At 59.4% G+C, this 21,140-nt stretch overlaps 2 protein-coding genes across 3 annotated transcripts in view; one reads left to right on the forward strand and one right to left on the reverse strand.

Moving 5' to 3' along the window:
- The first annotated feature begins 10,885 nt into the window (after positions 1-10,885).
- FZD9 (frizzled class receptor 9) lies at positions 10,886-13,027 on the forward strand. The gene has a single exon (XM_052689069.1). It carries the CDS (start codon positions 10,920-10,922, stop codon positions 12,669-12,671), a length of 1,752 nt encoding a protein of 583 aa, XP_052545029.1. The 5' UTR covers positions 10,886-10,919; the 3' UTR covers positions 12,672-13,027.
- Positions 13,028-15,930: 2,903 nt separating this feature from the next.
- Positions 15,931-21,140, reverse strand: part of BAZ1B (bromodomain adjacent to zinc finger domain 1B) — a 52,030-nt gene continuing 46,820 nt past the window's right edge. Inside the window, exons 17-19 of one of the 2 annotated variants that reach the window (XM_052688630.1) lie at positions 20,314-20,465; positions 18,560-18,663; positions 15,931-18,042 (exon numbers count right to left, since the gene is read on the reverse strand). In XM_052688630.1, the coding sequence (XP_052544590.1) occupies positions 17,676-18,042; positions 18,560-18,663; positions 20,314-20,465 (623 nt within the window). In that variant the 3' untranslated portion in view covers positions 15,931-17,675. Of the gene's footprint in view, positions 18,043-18,559; positions 18,686-20,313; positions 20,466-21,140 lie in introns of both variants that reach the window. The other variant, XM_052688631.1, reaches the window with a different exon arrangement.

The following is a 21,140-nucleotide window of genomic DNA, read 5'->3' on the forward strand; positions in this document are numbered from 1 at the left end:
CTTGAAGATTGGTTTACTGAGGTATTAAAGACTTTGAGTTGTCAGCTAAAGTTTGTTGAAGGGAATTTTGGAGTTCTGCAATTTTTCTATGCAAGGTGAATGTGAAAAATGACTTTGCTGATATTTTTTATTATTATTATTTTGCTTTTATTCCTCTTGAAGAAAAAGAATAAAACTTTCCATCTCTGGGCAAGATCAAAAATGCGTTACCATCTTTAGTTGGCATTAGAACAGAAATACAAGTCCGTGAGCAAAACAGAAAAATTTCCACAAAGAAACACAGTTTCTGATTGTTAACGGGAAAATGTGGGCCTTTGAGAAATTTGCTACTGAAATATTTATTTTTGGCCCAAAAGCCACTTTCCCCCCTTCTCCCCCCCCCTTTCTTTAAATAGTTTGACAAATATCTTCAGGGTGTTTGGTGGAGGAACCGTTCCAAAGGCAGGTTACCTCTCACAGCTCAGAAGTGGTCTTGTATTTCCAGTTTGGGTTTATCTAATGTCAACTTGCAGCTTCTGAACTTTGCCGAGCAATTAAAATATTATCTGATATTGTATGATGTTTTCCCAGCCTGGGTGTGCTCAGCTTTAATCTGAGCCCAAGATGCTGGGTGCCCTCACGTCTCCCTGTCTCTTTGGTTTCTTGGGCTGCGAGGTGAGGATCAAACTGATGTGAGCTGTGTGTAACAGCCCCTGCTCCTGCGTGTGCCATGCAGCTCCCAGGCTGTCTGTGGGCACCGTGCCCCTGCTGCTGCCTGCAGTGCTGGCAGTCAGTGCTCTAACCCTGGAGCGTGTCGGTGGCGTTGATGGCCCCGCGCTGCTACGTGTGGGCTGTGCACACAGCTCTGCCACGTTTGGGGTGGTGCAGGAGCTGCCCGTCCCTCTGTGCCGGCCCTGGTGAGGCTGCGTTCAGTGCTGCGTTCAGTGCTGGGCTCTCACTGCAAGAAAGACGTGGAGGCCCTGGAGTGCGTTCAGAGAAGGAACGGAGCTGTGAGGGCTGTGGAGCACGCGTCTGATGGGAGCGGCTGGGGGAGCTGGGGTGGGGCAGAGTGGGGCAGAGCTCAGGGGAGGCATCACTGCTGCCTGCAGCTGCCTGAAAGCAGGTGGTGGGGATGGGGGTCGGCCTCTTCTCCCTGGTGACAGCGATAGGATGAGAGGTGATGGCCTCACATTGCACCAAGGGAGGTTAGGGATGGATATTAGGAAAAACTTCTCCAAAAAGCAGTGGCACAACTGCCCACAGAGTGGTGGGGTCACCATCCCTGGAGGAGTTCCAGAGCCGTGGGGGTGGGGCGCTGAGGGATGTGGGCAGTACTGGTGGTAGGTGGGTGGTTGGTCTTTTCCAACCATAACAGCTCTACAAAGCATGGATTGGCAGAACTGGAGGCGGCACGTTGAGGGCACGTGGGAACCCACAGGCATTGGTGGTGATGGGGGCGCCAAGCTCAGCCCTGCAGGCACATCTCCCCATCACTGGTGGGCACTGGGGGGGACACAGAGTGCTGAGGTGTGGCCATCACCTGTCCAATGTTCCTGCCATGCCTTGGTGGCCAGCCCCAGGCTGGTGACCTCTGCTCAGCACCTCCCTACCCCAGTTTGCTGCAGCAGCCCTGCAGCGTGGCACGCTCCCAAGGACAGTAGGCACACTCCCATGTACTGAGCACCCTGTGGCCCATCACTGCAGCCCGTTCCCTGCTCAGCCGTGAGCCCTGTAGTGCGGGGCAGCCCCAGTCTGGGCTGCTTAAGGCCTTGAGCCCTTTTTATTTCAGCAGCCAGGCCTGGAAACCACTCAGCAGCACGGGCTGCCTGGCCAGGGCCATGCGGGCACCCAGCTCCCTGCCCTGAGTTTGTGTTGGCACAGGCTGGGGAACGAAGCTGGTTTAATTGGCAGTTGTGTTTGTGGCCAGGGTGTTATGAAAAGGTTTTCTGTCTCCCTCTGTAAGTTACCCTGAATATGTTTTCATTCTTAATATATTATTCACTTCATTATTAGCTGAAAGAGGCTCTTTTGAGAGAGGGTTTTTTTTCCTCTCTTCCAAAAATATATTAAACGGTCTCTTCATGCAGCAGCACTCTGAGGGCTGGGATTGTCTGCTGGAGGGGAAGTGAGAAACCCGCTGGTAAATGGGATTTATACAGAAATTCCTTTCTTTCACCGTGCCCCGAGTGCCACAGCCTGCAGGCGCTGTCGGACGGTGCTGTCTGCAGGGAGACCCCCTGGGTGCAGCCCCATGGCACGCTGTCTCTGGTCCTTCAGCAGGCCTCTGCCCTGGCTGTGTGCTCCCTGCCTGTGGGAAAAGCCCTCTGACCTCAGTGTGGGTCTTCTGAGGGCCAAGGCTGGTGCTAATATTGGGCTTGTGGGGTGCCCAGGGCTGGCCAGCACCCATGGAGCCATAGAATCGCCTGAAGGAAGAGATCCCTGGGGATCCCTGAATCCAACTCCTCGCCCCACACACAACCACCCAAAATTCAAACCACGTTTCTGAGAGTCTTGTCCAAACGCTCCTTAAAATCCAGCAGGCCTGGGGCCATGACTGCTGCCCTGGAGAGAGAAAGGTTAAGAACCTTTTTCCAGCACCCAACCTGAACCTGTCCTGAGGCAGCTTCATGCTGTTCCCTCGGGTTCCCTTTCTCTCCCATAGAGGAGGGTGAACCCAGGCGGCAGCATGTTGCTGTCCTGGAGGGTTTGCCACCACCAGAGACCAGCAGCTCCAGTTTGGATCCAGCCTCCACCAAGGGTTGGTTGTTGGGGAGATTTCCCCCAGGTAGGCTGGGCAGCTCTGCCTGAGCACGCAGCCCCACTGCCCCCTTCTGCAGCCAGCAGCAGGGCCTGATGTGCTCGAGTTGCAGGAGGGGCATCCTCGCACACAGCAGCCTAGTGAGCCTGGGGTGTCCCTGGAAGGGTCCTGCTGCCCTGAGCTGCAGTGTTACTGCTGGGGGGGGCCGGGTGGGAGGAGCAGCATCCTTGCAGACCTCTGGCACCCTTCCTCCTTCCCTGGAACACATTCAAATCATAATTCACACAGCCCTTGTGGTGCTGCTATGAGAGCACAGAGGAGCACGGAGCAGCTGCCCTCCTGCAGCTCATTTTCCTGTTCCAGGAGGGGTGTGAACACAGATCCCCTCTGCCTCAGTAGCGTTGCAGGAGCTGCAGCACTGCTCCCTCCCTGTGGTCAGCTGCAATCATTCCTTGCCATCCTGCAAAACACATTAGGGATCGTGCCACGCACTGATGAGTATTCAAGACCTGGCTGAAATTGGGAACAATTAGCAGTTGTTTCAGCAAGCATCTGTTTGCCTGTTGCTCTGTCTCGTGGCTGACACAAACAGTGAGCTCCCTGCATGCGGGTCAGACTGGTTGGTGCAAATTGTGGATAAAAGGTGCCCTTGGGAGCAGTTCTGCTTGTGCAAGGTGGGAGACTGGGCAGCTCCCCGTTTCTCAAGCAGCTCTGTGTGCACACCTCTGTCATCACAGCCATCCCTCTGCAGACACGGGTGTGTGTGATGGGCACTGTGGTGGCAGGGTGAGCCCCTGCCTGCTGCAGGTGAGCTGTGCCCAGCCCTTTGTGCTCGCTGGCAGCACGGCCCTGAGCTGGAGGGCCTGTAGCACTTCGGGGTGTCCCTCCTTGGTAAGCTGCAGTCAGACGTGGGGGAGCTGTGGAAGTGCTGCTGGTGCTGCACCTGGGTCACTGTGTGGACCTTTCTGTTGCTCATCCACTGCTCGGCTATGAGGTGTGGGAGTGTAAAGGCACACGGGGTGCTGCTCTGGTGGGGGGACCTGCTCAGAGCAGCTGTGTATGGCTGGTGGGATGCAGGCTGTGGTGTGTGGTGCCCCAGCAGCTCAGTTGTCTGGAGTGTGACTGTCCTCATCCCCGGCCACCAGCAGGGAGGCATGGGCCCTCTAAAGCTCCCAGACTTTTTTTTTTTTCCTTTTCAAGTGTTTTGGAAAGGGCAAATCAAACTTACCTGCCTTCCATGGGCTTTGCTGCTCTGCCCTCCCCTTTCCTTGCACTCCTCTCGTTCGGTGTACCCAGCTTCTCCATTGCTCCCATTAAGGAACATCCTTACAGAAGAGGCCATGAGAGCCACGCTGGGCAGACAGGAGGGGTCCAGGGAAGCGTTCAGGGCTGCAGACAAGAAATCTGAGGTGAGTGGGAAAATGGAGGGCCTGGATTTGCTTTAAAACAGGGCTGAAAGCTGCAGCTGGGACCCTGCCCTGGCACGGGGAGCATTTGACGCACTGCCTGGCTTGGCCAGAGACAGGAAAAGTGAAATTTACAGCTCTGCCTTCCCGCAGTGGGGTGAGGGGGAAACGCCGGAGCTTCCCACACGCAGGGGCTCAGGGTGAGGCGGGGTGCTGTGTGTGCTGTGTGTGTGAGCACAGAGAGGATGGAGGTGGAATGCAGGACGTCCTTGGGAGCTGTCAGGGAAGGGGCTTCCAGTGTGAGCCTCAAGTGTGGCCGCCTCTTGGAAGGGCAAATGGGAAAGTGCTGAGTGCCACGGAGACCCGGAGGAATCACAGGGGCTTTCCAGGCAGCGCCGAGCCAGCGTTCCTGAGTGCTTGTTGCCTGCCCTGCGTCGGGTCTGAGTCTCCTTCAGGACAGCCTCAGTGGGTGTTGAAAGCCACTCCTGGCAGCAACACATGCTGGGGACGTGGGGACAGAGCCTCTGAGCCATGGGTTGTGGAGGGACAGCAGAGGGGTGCGGTGTCACTGCTTGGAGGAGGGCTGGATGCAGGCACAGGGGGTGTGAGATCTGCAAGGAGAAGGGGGTGAGGAGAAGGACGGTGGCACGGCTGCTGGGAGTGGTTTGGTTTTCCATGCCCTCACATTTTCCTGTGCTGAAGCACTCATGGGGTGGAAAATGTGGAGGCCTGAAGGGGGGAGAGGGTGGGAGGGGAGTGGGGACAACAAGGCTCCTCTTTTCCAGCGTGTTTGGGCCATGGAATGCCTACCTGGGCAGAGTCCAGTGTGTCCAGTCGTGTTTTTGTAGGACCCAGAGCAAATCTGTGCATGGTTTTGGGGTGGCATGAGCTGTGCTGTTGCCATAGCAGGGCAGCCCCGGAGCCCAGCGGGATGGGGACCTGCAGCTGCATCCCAGGGCTTCCCCGGCCCGGCACAGCCTGTCCTGCAGCACCAAACCCACGTGGGTCCCTTGGTGCTATTATGGAATAGGGACCTATGACTGCCTCCCTCACCCCCTCCCTCCCTTGCGGGGTTTTGGGGCAGGCAGAGCACAGCTCTTCGTTCCCAGCTCTGCTTGGAGCTCACACAGGCTGGGGGCACTGGAGGGAGGGCAGCTGGGACCCGTGGCACTCACTCACATAAGCTGAGGTTCAGCCTGAGCTGCAGACCCACATGTATTCCTGTCCTGGTGTTTGGAGGCACAAGTGCTGCCAGACCTGCTAGCTCTGCTTACCATGCAGGGCTCCAGGGTACATCCCTGCCCCTGGTCCTCTGCCCTCTGAACAGGGCAAGAGGATGACGGCTGTGAAAGCGAGCTCAGGTTGGGTAAAATGCTTGTTATTGCTAACCGTGCCTGCAGGAGGACACTGGTGGCTGTGAGAGGGGTCAGAGCATTCCCTGCTGTTGTCTGACCTTTAAGAAGGGTGGCTGGAGGGAGGGGGCATCCTCTGAAAGATCACTTGTTTCTCATGAACTATTTTGGGCACCATTGGCAAAACCCAAAACTGCTGAGTCCCGTTAAACAAATATTGGAGTTTGGTGTTTTTTTTCCCCGGAGTGTCAGGATTAGTAAGTGAATGGTAAATAGTATTTTTGTTTAACATACCTGAGGGTTTCCATTCCAAATTCCCTCCTTGAGCTCCTGTGCTGCGTTGGGCCCTAAGGAGGCGCAGCCCCATCTCGTGCTGTCGTTCAACTTTGCGTTCTTCAGTGTTTTCTTAAACGTCTGCATCTGGGGATGCCTTGAAGCTCAGTGCATGGCAGTGCTGCTCAGGTAGCAGCATGCAGCCCTGCTGTGCAGCTTTGGGTTCGGCGCTCCTCAGCAGCTCTGATCTGAGCACACTGCTACAGACCGCGCAGTCACTGCCTGTGTGAGCCTGGCTGCAGGCTGCCATGCACGCTGCTGAATGCCCGTGGTGCTCGGGACAGAGGCCAGAGACACAGTTGTAGGACGTCCCTGTGGAGCTGCTCCTCCAGACGCTTTGCAGGTGACGGTCCCATAGCATGCTCCACACAGAGGGGAGGAGGTGAGTGAAGTGCTGATGGAGGAGCCGGATGGGAGAGGAGGAACAGCAGGCCAGGAGCAAGAAGAGACTGAATGTTGGGCTGGAACCACCAGAAAGTGGAAGGGCTGTGACCTGAACACGGGCTGACCTGCGCCAAGGAAGGGAAAGAACCGGCGCAGTGCAGCATTCCCCAGTGCCAGCGAACTCTGTTGGCAGTGGGATGTTGGGGAGAGGACAGTGAGATCTCGGGGATGTGCAAATATCAGCTGGTGTTGCTTCAGCCTTGGCTGCTGCAGCCTGATTGCAAGGCTTGGCCTGAACTCTGCCGGAGAAGCTGAGTTCAGCCCAAAAGCACCAGGAAGAAGCACCAGAATTCTTTCCAGGCCACCCCTGCACCACAGCAGTGCCTGCAGCAGTGGGGGCTGGCCTGGCTCCCCAACGTGTGCTTTGGGAAAAGGTTTCTGCATCCCACTGCCGGAGTTTGCAGCGAGCACGAGGTGGACTTAATGATCTTACAGGTCTCCTGCAATTGATGCAACTCTATAATTCTGTGACATCCTAGCATGTGCATATGGGGCTGCCCAGGGGCTGCTCATGCTTACAGGCATGGGGAAGTTGCAAGGGCTCCGCAGATTCAGCACACCCATATTTCACCTCGGTTTGAGCAAAAGGACAGCTTGGCCCATTCAGTAATAAGTTACTCCAGCACATTCTGGTCCTCGCAGCCATCTGCTCTGCGATGTGATGTGGGCTCGGACACATCCCTGCCAGGGTTCAGCCCCACCACCCCGGCCCAGTGCAAAATGGTTGGGCTGGAGGAGCGGGGCTGCTGCTGGGGCGGGGGGAGCGGGGCTGCCTGGAGGAGCCCAGATGACAGTGGGGGAGCACAGTGCGCAGTATGGGGGCAGGGAGGTGCAGGGACACAGCATTGTGGGGCACAGCTCCTGCGGGGACAAAGTGAGCCTGGGGAGCCCCTGCCCACTGCCCTGTGCCGGGGTGCCCCAGTTTGATGTTCCCCCCATCCCGGCCCCGCCATGGGGCTCAGCCCAGCCCACGTCCTGCCTGGCTCCAAGCTGCCCCGTGGTTCTGCTCTCCTCCTCTGAATTGTATTTATTTATTTATATGGAGATGTAATAAAACTCCAGCAGGAAACGGAGGCGATTCCCTGCCATTCCCCACAAGCCGGCCCTGGGACGGGCTGAACAAGGAGGCACATTGTGCAGCACAGACCTGCCTGCCAGCGCCGGGCTGTGTGCGGGGCTGAGGGGCCCGGGCCAGGCAAAGAAAGAGCCGAGTGTGTGCCTGCGCCGGGCCGGTGCCGACTCCAGAATGCCGGGAGCACCGCGGGGCTGTGGGATGGGGCAGCCCGGGGCTGAGCTCCATTTTGGCACCGCAGGTGGGTGCAGGCACGCTGAGCGGGCAGGCAGTGGGGCTGGGGATGAAAGGGCTTCTGTGCTAGCCTGGAACGTCACCCGGGAGCACAGCGTTGCCTGCTCCAAACTGCGCTCCTCCTCTGCCTGCTCTGCCAGGAAACTGGGCAGCGCGGAGGGTCAGCCACAGGGCAGTCGCCCCATGGCCTGGTCTGGTGGCTGTGACCCATTCCTCCCGGGCTCAGGCAGCTGGCAGTGAGCGACATCCTTTCACCGGCCCATGGGAGGCAGCTGCTGTGAGCGGGGATGTTGCCATCAGTAGGGCTCAGAGTGAACGGCTGCTGCTGAGGCCTGCGGGTGGTGAGTGAGGGGATGGGGGCTGCACGTGGCTCAGCCTGCAGCTCCTCCAGGCTTGCCACCAGTGTGGCTCCTGCTGACCTTCTCCAGCACGGCTCTAACAGCTGCTAGAGTTACCGAAATTACATGCCAAAGGGAAAAGGGGAAAAAATCCCAAATCCTCCAGGAAATGTCTTTGCAAACCTCCTCTGTGATGCAGCAGAGGCACTGGCATCACTGCCTGGGAGCAGGTGGGCTGTGTCTTGCACAGGGACAGTTGGCACAGCAGGGTTGTCCCTCTGCACCAGGAGACAGGGAAATATTTGGAAGGAGATGGATTCTGGGTCAGGCCGTGTCCCGGCTCTGGGCTGGGAGGACATGGATGTGGCTCTGCAGCCCCTCGGGGACCTGCAGCACCTTTGGCACCACCCAGCAGCCTGGCACTGGGACCAGCAGAGGGTGACAGCTGTGCCGTGCCAGCCAGGACATTGATGTGCAGATGGCAGGGGGTGACATAAGGAGGGGACAGCCCTTCCTGCAGGGGACTCATGCCAGGCTCTGGGTGTTTCAGTACAGAGCTGTAGGGTGTGGAGCTGGACACAGCAGGACCCCCAGGGCTGTGCCCATCACTCTCTGCCCACAGTGCCCGCAGTGCCCTTCCTGGACAAGGCTGCCTGGTTGGTGACACGCTGCACAGTCCCATGAAGCCATAAAAATAGCTGCAGCTTGGGTGTAGGATGAGCACGGCTGTTAATTCCCCCCTGCCAGGGTTCTCGTTGCATTGCTATAATTAATGCCTGAGTCAGGGAAGAAATGGCTTTTCCCTTCTGCTGGTGCCAGCTGGGGCAGGGGCAGTGCCATGAGGTCTCTCTGCTCTGCCCATCTCCCGCCAGTGTCAGGTTCCTGCCCCATTTCCTTGCTGTCTGTCCCCAGAAACCCCCTGCCCTTCCAACCCCACTGCTGCACCCCAACGGGGAGATCCCAGCACTGAGCCGCAGAGCCACAGGGTGCAGAGCAGCGCCTGCTTTGCCCCAACCTGTGTTTGCACTGTGCAAGAACAGAAGGGTTCAGGCTGGAGGACCACTTGTGCCCCCAGTAATGCTGGCACGGCACAGCATGGCCAGAGAGAGACCCCTCATCCGCATGGGTGCCCAAGTGGGTGCCAGCCTGCAGTTGGGGGTCTCTCCCAGGATGGACCCCTCCAGCTGCTCCCCATCCCATCCGGCCCTGGTGCTGGCATCCCTTTGAAATCGACCCAGCTGGCCTTTCACACAGCTATTCCTGTGAAATTCTTTGGGAAGGGAAAATTTGCTGCCCGGATCCTTGCAGAGCTGCGCCCTCGCCCTCCCTCGGGCTGGCACCGACAGCGCAGGGTCCTTTGGAGCTGAAGGTGCTTTTGGGTCTTTCAGTCCTTATCGCAGCCCCCGCCTGAAAGCACCGGGGAGAGCCTGGAGTACCGCAGGCTGTGCCCAGGGTGGAGCAGAGCCATCCAGGGAACGCAGAGCCCAGCGGGTGCGTGGGGCTGTGCATCCCAACAGACGCCCCAGACGCCCCTGCCAAGGTGCAGAACCCATGGGACCGTCTCCTCCTCCACCTCCTCTCCACCATTGTGCCCCTTGCTCTGCTCCATCGCTCCCACTGAGGCAGGGATTGTCCCCACTGCTGCTGCCACGGGGGATGCCCAGGAATCCCGTGCCCACGTCCCATCCATTCACGTGCTGGGGGCAACTCGCAGCCTCTCCACGCAGCCAGGCAGCGCCAGGCGACTGCTCTCAACCCGTGGCCTTCCCGCTCCTTCCCCCTCCCCTCGCTGAGGATCTCGCACAGGTTTGCAAGCGCTGTTGACGGGAAGAAAGGAAATGGGGCAAAGCTGCTGCCAGGAACCACAGGCTCCTGCCATACGGCCCCGCTCCGCCAGCCTGGATGCTTCGCGGGCAGATTTCTGTGCAGCCTCTGTGATTTCTTTATTCAAGCTATTGATATTGGATTCCCAGCCCAGGGACACTTCCAAAGCCATAAATCTGCCGCGTTGCTCTACCTGCTGTTCTTGTTTTCACTGTGAGGCTTCCAGACCTGCCGGAGACCTCAGCTTCTGTGCGCAGCCACGGTGCCGCGGGCACGGCAATCCGGGCGCGCTCCCCCACGGCCGCCCCGGCGCTCCCCCGGCTGTTCCGCGGGGCTGACGTGCTGAGGACCGCCGGACCCCACGCCGTGCGCCCCGGGCGGGGCCTGGGCATCCCACGGGGCGGCCGAGGGCGCGGGACGGAGGTGAGCCACCGCCGCTCCTCTGCGTTGAAAGGAGCCCCTTGACTCCGAAAATCCACGTGTTGCTTTTGGCCGGGCTGCGGCACCCCCTGCCAAGAGCAACAGTTTTACATATTAAAGCAAAATTAAATTAAAAGACATTTATTTGCGAGTTCGCCCCTTATTAACCCTTCGCGGCCCGGAGGCACCGGGAGTTGCGGGCACCGCCGGGAGGCCGCTCGTGCGGCGCTGTCGTAGGAGCGTGCGGGGCCCCAGCGGCAGCGGGACGGGAGGGGCGAGGGCCGGACGGAGCGCCCACCTCCCCGCCGGGCCCGCAGCAGCGCCCACGGCTGGGGTTCGCCCCCAGCGCGGCCCGCAGCGCACGCACGAGGGGCGGCGCTTCGCCGCAGCCCCGGGACACCCGCACAGCCCCGCGGCGGCAGGGAGCTGCGGCGCCGCGATTTCCCGCGACCGACGAGCGGCCGAACCGCCGAACTTCCGAACCGCGGCCGCCGGCGGGGGATCCGCGCGACCGTCCGGGCCGTCCCCGCCCTTACTCCGCCCCGGGGGCGTGGCGGCGCGGCGCGGGGCGGGCGCGGTGCCGGGCCCTGCGCGGGGCTCGGCGGGGCTCGGCGCGGCGCGGGGCCGCATGGAGCGCGGCGCGGCGGAGGGCGGCGGGCGCTGCCCCGGCGCGGGGCCGCCGCGGGGCGCGGGGGCGCGGGGGCGCGCGGGGGCGCGGGCGCGCCGGGCCATGGCGGCGCTGTAGCCGCGGGTCGGGCCATGGCGGCGCTGCGGCTGCGGCTCGCGCTGTCGCTGCTGTGGCAGTTGGCGGCCGCCGGCCGCGGGCTGGAGCTGGGCGCGCTGGAGGCGGCGCGGGGCCGGGCGGCGCGGTGCCAGCCCGTGGACATCCCCATGTGCCGCGGCATCGGGTACAACCTGACCCGCATGCCCAACCTGCTGGGCCACGAGAGCCAGCGCGAGGCCGCCCTGAAGCTGCACGAGTTCGCGCCGCTGGTGGAGTACGGCTGCCACGTCCACCTGCGCTTCTTCCTCTGCTCGCTCTACGCGCCCATGTGCACCGACCAGGTGAGCGCCAGCATCCCCGCCTGCCGCCCCATGTGCGAGCAGGCGCGCCACAAGTGCGTCCCCATCATGGAGCAGTTCAATTTCGGCTGGCCCGAGTCGCTTGACTGCGGCCGGCTGCCCACCAAGAACGACCCCAACGCCCTCTGCATGGAGGCCCCCGAGAACGCTTCGGCCGCGGAGCCGCACAAGGGCCAGGGCATGCTGCCGGTCGCGCCCCGGCCGTGGCCTCCAGGCTCTGCAGAGGGCCGTGGCCCCAACGGGCTGGGAGCCTGCGACAACCCCGAGAAGTTCCAGTATGTGGAAAAGAGCCTGTCCTGCGCGCCCCGCTGCTCGCCCGGCGTGGACGTCTACTGGTCCCGCGAGGACAAGGACTTTGCCTTCGTCTGGATGGCCGTGTGGTCCACCCTCTGCTTTGTCTCCACCGCCTTCACCGTGCTCACCTTCCTGCTCGACCCGCACCGCTTCCAGTACCCTGAGAGACCCATCATCTTCCTCTCCATGTGCTACAACGTCTACTCAGTGGCCTTCATCATCCGCTCGGTGGCAGGGGCTGAGAACATCGCCTGCGACCGGGAGAACGGCGAGCTCTACATCATCCAGGAGGGGCTGGAGAGCACGGGCTGCACCATCGTCTTCCTCATCCTCTACTACTTCGGCATGGCCAGCTCGCTCTGGTGGGTCGTGCTCACCCTCACCTGGTTCCTGGCTGCCGGCAAGAAGTGGGGGCACGAGGCCATCGAGGCCCACAGCAGCTATTTCCACATGGCCGCCTGGGGCATCCCGGCCATGAAGACCATTGTGATCCTCACCATGCGGAAGGTGGCGGGGGACGAGCTGACGGGGCTGTGCTACGTGGGCAGCATGGACGTCAGCGCGCTGACCGGCTTCGTCCTCATCCCGCTCTCCTGCTACCTGGTGGTGGGCACCTCCTTCATCCTCACCGGCTTCGTCGCCCTCTTCCACATCCGGAAGATCATGAAGACGGGCGGCACCAACACGGAGAAACTGGAGAAGCTGATGGTGAAGATTGGGGTCTTCTCCATCCTCTACACCGTCCCGGCCACCTGCGTCATCGTCTGCTACTTCTACGAGCGCCTGAACGTGGATTACTGGAACCTCCGTGCCCTGGAGCGCGGCTGCGTACCGCTGCCCGGCCGACGTGCGGCCAACTGCTCGCTGGAGGCCTCGGTGCCCACCGTGGCTGTCTTTATGCTAAAGATTTTCATGTCGTTGGTGGTGGGCATCACCAGTGGGGTGTGGGTGTGGAGCTCCAAGACGCTGCAGACCTGGCAGAGCCTGTGCAACAGGAAGCTGGGCGTGAGGACGAGGGGCAAGCCCTGCAGCGGGGTGAGCTGCGGCGGGGTGCACTGCCACTACAAGGCACCCACCGTCATGCTGCACATGACCAAGACGGACCCGTACCTGGACAACCCGACACACGTCTAGCGTGGGGCCGACACTCCGCGTGGCACCGGGAGAGTGCTGTGGGTAAGGGCTGAGCCCCGGGGCCGCTGTGGGGTGGAATGGGGGGCGCGTGGGTTTGGGCTGCCCACTGCAGTGCCCGGCCCAGGCAGCTCGCTGCTTTTCCTAGGGATCGTTCCGTTGTTGTTGCTGTTGCCAAATCCAGTGACTGTTCTAACGCTTTCTTTGGGGGGGCGGCTGGGGCTGGGGCAGGAAGGGGAATAATCCAGTTCGTGTTTATTTAATTCTGTAATTTATTTTAGATTTTTTTTTTTTTTTTTTTTTTAATCATTAGCTGCGAGGAATGGAAAAAACAATAAACCCTGGATGTGTTATTTCAACCGAGCCTCGTGCTGTGTGCAGGAACAGAGGGGCTGAGGGTGGCCGTGCAGAGCTCACCAGTGCTGTGGTGCAGGCAGCATGCAGGGCTGACCTGGCTGGGCGATGGGGAGCAGCGCCCAGAGGAGTCAGGACAGCCCTAACCCCAGTACTGCATCCCAACGGATCCACCAGCACAGATCCTCATGTAGTGAATAATGTTTTCCGCTCAGTGCTCGATGCTGAGTGGTGTTGGTTGGAGCTGTGGGGCTGCTGTGCCATCGCAGTCTTGGTGCAGTGCGGGGCCGGGAGCCCAGTGCTGGGCTGGGGGACAGGGTTTGGCCTCAGTGTGCCAAGCAGCAGCTTGAGGTGCAGGTCATGGAAACTTCTGGGCAGCTTTATTTATCCCCTGCTCCGGTTACAATCCCATCTCGCCTTCCCCATTGTCCCAGGGGAAACTCAACCCTCAGCTGGTGCTGCCGGGCCGGGGCAGGAACTGTGCGGCTCTGGTGGAGCTGCCCAGGGAGCCAGGGGGAGCTGTGGCTGTGGGGTGCCTGTGCCTGGCTACAGCCTATGGGCACCCAGTGCCAGCCCATGGGCCCAGCCCTGCAGTGGGCAGGGGTTGTGGGATGGGATGGAAGTCTCTGTCCTCTCATTTCTAGCTAGTGAGCAGCACGCGGCCTGCTTGTCCCTCATCATCTGTGTGCAGCTGCCTTGGCACACACAGGTTGGTGCCCACCATTCCTTGGTACCGGTCCTGGTGGCCCAGAGCCCCAGTAAGAGCTGCAGGCTCAAGGTGTGTCCTGTAGGGGCCGCGTCCTCTGTGTGCCCCCAGCCCCAGCTGATGCTGGCGGCCGGCGCCATGGTGAGCATCCGCACCGAGCACCCCGTGCTGCCCAGGTTGCTCCCAGCTTGTTGGTGCCCAGCGGGAGAAGTCGCACAGGCTGTGCTGGGGGCACTGCAGCATCACGCAGCCACAAAGGGGCAACAGTGGAGGCCCACAGTTGGGCTGTGAGCCCAGCCCAGCCCGCAGCCAGGATGGGACGCAGCCCTTCAGTGCTGCACCGCAGCGCTGAGCAAGGCTTTGTGTGCACATCGCCACTGCGATTGATGTTGGGAAGCGCCTTTAATCCGCTCTCCACCGCCCCTGGGGGTGTTGGGACGTGGGGAGAAGTTGAGCGATGGATCTGAGAAACCCTCTGCTCCCCCGGGAGCAGCGCTGGCGGCAGCGCACAGAGCGGAGCAGCAGGCAACATGGAGGGGCAGCAGTGGGCGTGCAGCGCTGTGCAGGAGCTCTGTGGCCGTTGGTGCCCAGTGAGTCGCTGCGGGGGCACCGTGCGATGGTACTGGGCGCTCCAGCGGTCAGCCCCAAACCTGGGCAGGGATCTCTGCCTGGTGCCCTGTTGCTGGGCCAAGGGGTTGCGGCCTCCCAGCTGCCATGGAGGGGCGGTGTGGGCAGATAACGGGGCCGAGACCGGGGTTGGGAGAGTCAATATTGGCTCAGGGATAGACTCCAAAGTCCAGTGCAAGGCGGGCTGGGCAGGAGCCGCTCACCTGGGCCAGGGGCGGTGACCCAGGCCCCGGCACTCCGCACTCGAAGCCTCTTTGGGGCTGAGCCCTGGGCTACACTGACCCCAGATCGCGCTGCACCGTGGGCCCGAGCACAGACACACGGCAGTGATGGCTGGGGGCAGCTCTGCGTCCTGCTTGCATCCCTGCTGTCGTCCAGCTCCTGCGTGGCTCTCGGAGCCCGTTGGGACAGCCCGCCCTTGAGCACCCTGCCTCTTGCCAAGCCTCGCTGCCTCTCAGGCGCTCACCCAGATAAGCTCGTCCCGCCGGGCCCCAACTATCAGCAGCACGGGGCCGCCGGCGCCTGACCAGCGCCTGCCCACCGCCCGCTATCAGCCCCGGCGGCCCGGGCGGCTCCTCCGCAGCCCCAGGAGCTCGGTGTGGTCCCGCTGGCCGCCATGGCTCAGCCCTGTTGGGTCCCCGGCCCGGCGTTGCAGTGGGTGCAGCGGGTGCCACGGCCGCCCACTGGCCGAGTGACGGCTATTAATAGGGTCTCACGGGGCGGTAATGCCATGCAGGGCTGCTATAAAAAGCAGGGCTTGGAAAAGGTCTCGCGGCAGATGCTGGTGTGAGGACTCCACGCCGAGGCCTGGAAGCATCCCAGCCTGGATCACGCTCCGGTTTGCCCGGCTCCTGTTGCACACCCGGCAGTGAACCCCTGCTTGCGGCACGGCCGTGAGGTTTCTCTGCGCAAACAACGTTTATCCGCTGCCTGTAACGTTGAAGCTCCCAGACCCAGCGGGGCTCCTCAGCCTCCTCTGCCCAACTGCCAAACCCCACCGCAGCTCGGGGGGCTGCGCTCGGTGCCGCAGCGTGACAGCGCTACCCAGGAAAGCACCGCCCTCTTGTTCCTGTGGCACTGGGACAAGTGCAGGAAAACTCTGGCAAACACCCTCACTTGAGAGCTGCTGGGCGTACATCAGCACCAGCTCCTTCCCCTGCTTCTGAAGCTCAGCAGAGCAGCATCCCAGCCCTGCTGGTAAGGGATCTGACGGCTGTTTGGTCAGACACACAGAACAGGCCTTGGCCATCTCAGGACTGCAGCAAAGACAGCCATGGTTGCAAAATGCCAGCGCAGGGCACGCAGCTCCATGCTGCACATTAACCTGCTGTCAGCGCAGCTTTGCACCAGCTTTGTGTGAACGTGGCCCCAGCCATTTCCTCCGCCTGGAGCAGAGGCACGGCCAGGGGCCGCCGCCACCCAACCTGAGCAGCGTTTGGCCCAGAAGTGCAGAGCTGTGAGCTGGCCTGATGCAGCTCAGTGCTCCTCTGGGCCTCTTGGTGGGAGCTCCAGCAGGCGCGAGGCCGCCGTGCTGCAGGAGCAGAGGATACCACAAAGGACGCGCTGCGAGCCGGCTTTACAAACACAAGTACATAATGTTTATTTTTCATTTTCCAACTTATTACAAGTACAGCCCTTAGGAGAAACCCCCCTCCCCCCACAAATGACATTTATTTTTAAAAAACGTACGGTTCCAAAGGTTTCACTGTGTAGGACCTGCAGAAAATGTTCTCTATTAACAGGACAAAACATGGCCTCTGATGGGGACGTGCGAGATACAAACGTCAGTGCTACTCCGTGGGGCAGGAGCTGAGGCTGGGGTGGGGGGAGGTGGCTGGAAATGTGTCTTGTGGCTGCAGCCTTCAGCAGTCAGAACTGAAACAAATACCTGTTAACAAAACAACAAACCAAAAACTCCACAAAACTGGGCTGCAACTTGTCACCGAGGATCCTTTTATTCTCAAATCACAGGAGCTGCAACTGCTGCTTCTGTTTTCCCGTGTCACAAAGCCGGGACAGAGCAGCCCTGTGGCTAGTTTGTTCCAAACTGCAGAACTCCATAATAAAAAGTTCAAGCCCTGATTGTATGATCAAAATCTGTCATGATGGAGAGGTGATTAAAGAACACTCTTTTCTTAGAGAAAAGCCGGTGTGCCGAATGGCAGAACCCACTGCTGGGACACGGCCAGCGAGGGGCAGCCTGAGGCACCGAGGGCACGAGGGAGGTGAGCTAAGGGAGGTGTGACTGCAGGAGATGAGAGCAGGCTGGAGAGGGACTGGGGACCCTCACGAGTGCCCCGGTGCGACCCCAGCTACTGATAGGAAAATGAGTTTTCAGAGGGGGAAAATATACAGCAAACACCATTTGATATAAACTGTACATGTGCCAAAGCAAGACAACGGTATCTTACAGGTGTTCTTTATACAAGATCACAGCTAGAAACAAGCCACTTTCAATTACTAGAAAATTAATTTAAAAAGTTAAACGTAACATGTTTCTGCTGCTCCCCTTGCCCTTGAGCTCCCCAGGGGTGTGCAGAAAACCATGCTCTCCCGTATGCTTCTGGCACTCGGTTCATCCAAAGGGCTACGACTGCGTGCTGGTCAAGGTGAGCAGGGAAACCTGCTGCCTACTCTGCCACCTCGGCACAGAGCTGAGCTCGGAAAACCCCTCTGGAGCACAACAACTCCAGAGATCGCTCCCCGAGAAGAGAGGGGGGAAAAGCGAGAGCACCTCGAAGCCAATTGTGTTAGGATGCTGGTGAAAGCTGTGTCTCCATAAACGTAAGTGCTTGCTCGCTACGCGGCCCTGCAGCAGGGGCTCAAAATTAACACCATATAAATATATACATACAAGAACTAGCAGCCCGTTGGCCTGGTCGCACCCAGTCTGTCCGTGGAGCAACACAATCCCTCCCTGCACAGCTCGGGGCCGATCTCACAGTGCAGGCAGCAGAGCCCGAGGCAGTGGCAGGGCTGGAGCTGGAGTAGGCTTCGTGCTCCCCTGCCCAGTCAGGCTTTGGCCAGGCCTTTCCTTCGCCCTCCCGCCTTCCCCTCCTGGAAGGACAGACACGTATCATCTCTGTGTAATTTGCAGGAAGCAGTTAAGTCATCTCCGCTCGCTCAACGGATGACAAAATATTTGAGGAAACTGCAGAAAAATTAAAGTTAAGATGGGCCAAAGGAAAGGCTGGATTAATAGCAAAGTGCCCTGCTGCTTCTTTACTCCCTCCAGACAACCCATCCTGCTGCCCAGCAGCACCAGAAGGCCTGCTCCAGCTCTGGCTCTCCCCCTGGTCCCCTCCCCTCCCCACCATCCCTCACTTCTTCCTTCTCCGCCCCCGGGAATGCTCGAGGGGCTCGGACTCACTGTCCCCTTCCTGCTCCTCCAGTCCCTGGCAACCAGCAGAGAGCTTCTTGCGTTTTCTGCGTGCGTAGGTGTGGCCAGGCAGGTGCTTGTGCACCATGTCGATCAAACACTGTTCCGTCTTCTCCAGGCAGGACAGTACGTGACTCCCGTTCTGGTTGTAGCGCTCGGCGTTGGAGAACACCTGCTTCATGTCAGAGAGGAACTCCTGCACCGAGCGGTAATTGCCACAAGAGCACTTGCTCTGCATAGTCTGGAAGTCCATGGGGTTGCTGATGACCTCACAGTAATCTTCGGCGTCTTCTGTGGTCACTGGCTCCCTGATGAATGAAGAGCCACAAAGAGGAAGGAAATGAGCAGCTCTGGCCCTGCACAGTGCAGAGCTGCCAAGCGTGAGCAGCAGCCCCAGCACACCCCACCAGAGCGCCATCGCAAACCGCACGTCTGGAGAGCAGCAGACAGGTCAGCCCTGCAGTGGGCGCAGCACTGATAACAGGAAGGAGGGCGGTGCAGGGAGCGGCGCGCGGCTCGACGGCTCTGTGCACCACTGCCCACAAACCCGGGGGCTGCTGAAAACCGATCCCAGCCTCCTGCCCTTGTCCCACAACCGATCGCATTGCTATCCTGCACCAGAGGAACCCCAGGTCTCCAGTCCAGCAGAGAACTGAGACCACGGTGATTTCTATTGGAGCAACTTCTAATGGAGCACTTCTCCCCAAGTGTCACTTGCTACACCTAACACAGGATGCACAATTCATAACCAGCCAGTGGATCCAGCAGGACCACAGCACGGCGCCCCACAGTCCTGTGTGCACGCAGGAGGCCGCCTCCCCTCACCTGAAGGGCCAGCTGAAGCGGTACTTGATCAGCTTGCTGAGGATTTCCTCACACTTCTGCAGCTCCAGGCTCTGGCGACGCGCCGTCTTCCTTGTTTGAAGGACCTGCCCACACAAAGGAGGGATGCTGTTAAAAGGAGGGGAACCATCATGAGCTTCAGCGTTCAGCAAACAATATCTAGGGTGAAGCAGCTAGTTCCTAGCAGAGCTTTTCTTTTCAATCCTTCCGCTCACAAGCCAGCGCTTCCTGGTGTGGGAATATACAGAAGTACTGCAGGAAAGAACTTCTGGTCTTTCAAATGTAGCCATCTTCCACAATAATCGAAAGTGCTCTGCTGTGGGACCTTTGATAGTAACAGCCAAGACGTGGTGGGGGCCTGAGTTACAAAATGGGAGCCCCATACAGAAGCTCTGATGGGAATAGATCACAAGCAGCCTCTCTTCTCACTGGGGGCAGCAAGCTTTTTCAAGATAGGTTCAAAGACAACATGGTCAAAGCAAGCAGCCAAAGAATACAGACAGCAAATGCAGAGTGTAAATTCCCTCTACGAGCCCCTGGCGGACAGCATGTGAGAGGCAGAGGGGGACAGCACTTGTGTTGCTGTACTGACAGGCCCATCGTAGAGCCTACTCTGCCATCTTAAATACCAGAGAGCAGCTGATGCCTCTGGATTGCTGTCCTGTACACAGGAGTGACACAAGGTCAGTCGTTTGCCTGCAGAGCTGTAGGTCAGCACAGGGAGATCTCCTCGGCTCTGCCACACGGCTCACAAGGCATTGCACTGCTTGAGGTATGTCTGTGATGGGAAGGCTCCAAAACACATGGAGACGTTCCTGAACAGCTTTCATCTCTTCACAGGACAAACAGTTCATGGAAGAGCCCTGGGCAGTTTTTCAGAGCTCCTGACCCAGCTGCTCCCTAACATTTTTCCCCACCTGAGTATTTCACTGTGCTCACTATGCTCACGGGGGGAGCCCGTGATGAGCTTGCTGGTTTGGTTGCCCTCCACTCTGTAACATGGACCAGACTGAAGGATGCTGCAGATCCGGCAGCCAGCCCACTCACGATCAGCACACGAAGCTTGAAGACATGATTGAACCACTCAAGAAGAGTGGCAGGGTACACAGGCAGCACCACCACTGCTGCTCAGCAGACAGATGGCAGATGGAGCAGGAGCTGTGACACGGCCCATGCAGCTCTGGTATCCTCACGTATGTGCTGCAGTGTGGCCCTCCCCAGGACAACCAGCACAGCACGCACGCACAAGATTTCTCTGTTCAGGAACAGAAGGTTTTATTCTTTAAATGTCAAGTGAAACCTAAGCCAGCTAAATTATGTCCTGGAGGTTGGAGAGTGACCATACGCACAACAACTGTCAGAAAATGGCCAAGGCTAGGGAGTGAGGGTCCTACATTGCTGGCATTCTCTGACCATCCAGGACCTCCTCGATCCCCCCACCTCTCTGCAGAGACATATGGATGCTATTTAAAACCCTTTAACAAGCTGCAGGCTGCCTGCTAATCAAGGGGGACAATGTGCGAAAGCGGCTGGGGAAAGATGCCTGGCATATCTCTGCTCCGTGTGCACCGGGCCCTTAAGGATATGCCTCCTTTGTTAACCCACCCGCAGCCCAGCACAGGTTTCACAGTACAATTCAGGGCATTTCTTTGGGAAGGGGAGGGGAGGAAGTGTGACACCTGTTTCGTTTATAACTCATGATGTGAGCAGCCCCCGGGGAGCAATTTGGCTCTTACCAGCTCATCAATGTCTGCGCTGTTGACAGGTGCAGCCCGCTGCCGGGGTCCCCTGGCAGGGTGCAGCGACTGCTTCTTCCTTTGGTGCCTTCCCTGCCTCGAGGAGTACATGGCTGTGCTCTGCTTGCCGCGGGCGGCCTTTCTGGGTCTCACTGAAACACATAAGCCAGTGGCTTAGAGGAATGGGTTAACCTGGAAGCAGAGATCACAAGCCCTTTGCACAGCGGCAGCGCCAGGCAGCCTCACTCACAGCACAGCGAACGCAGGGATGATGGCGGTGACCCGGCTTTCTGTCACCATCCTCACTCAGCACACGCCCCTGTCAGCTGTGCTCTATACCCTCTCCAGATGAGCTATGCTGGTAACAGCCCACATCCAAAAAAAGGCCACTGCTGTCTGGCAGCAGCTTTCTAAGGGTGGTCATGCATGCCAGCTTCCAGCAGACCCCAGCTTCTGCAGGACATCTGGAGGCTTTCAGCTGCTCTGCCCCAAAGCTTTGCTTTCTGTCTGAGCGTTGCAGTAAAGACCTGCAGAATGAAGCGCTGAAACCCTGCTGTATCCAGACTTGAAGGATGGTGAGGGACAGACATTTGTTTCAAACGTGAATGCAACATCCTTTCAGAAAGCATCGGGTGCAGGAACCTGCAGACCTCCTTCGGGTTCCCACTGCCCCTCAGGGTGCTCTGCCAAGCGCTTACAAGTGGCCCTCACAGAGGGTAAGCCAGTTGCTGAGCCCCCCTGAAAAGCGAACTGCGTGCAGAGGGAGTGTCGTGTTACTGCAGCGGGGAGCTGCGAGTGGGAAACAATGGGATTTTATTCCCCAAGAC

The sequence above is a fragment of the Tympanuchus pallidicinctus genome, unplaced genomic scaffold (assembly GCF_026119805.1).
Source record: "Tympanuchus pallidicinctus isolate F22 unplaced genomic scaffold, pur_lepc_1.0 scaffold24, whole genome shotgun sequence".
NCBI lineage: Eukaryota > Metazoa > Chordata > Aves > Galliformes > Phasianidae > Tympanuchus > Tympanuchus pallidicinctus.

Coding starts and splice junctions, on each gene's coding strand:
- FZD9 (XM_052689069.1), top strand. CDS start 10,920: ATGGCGGCGCTGCGGCTGCGGCTCGCGCTGTCGCTGCTGTGGCAGTTG.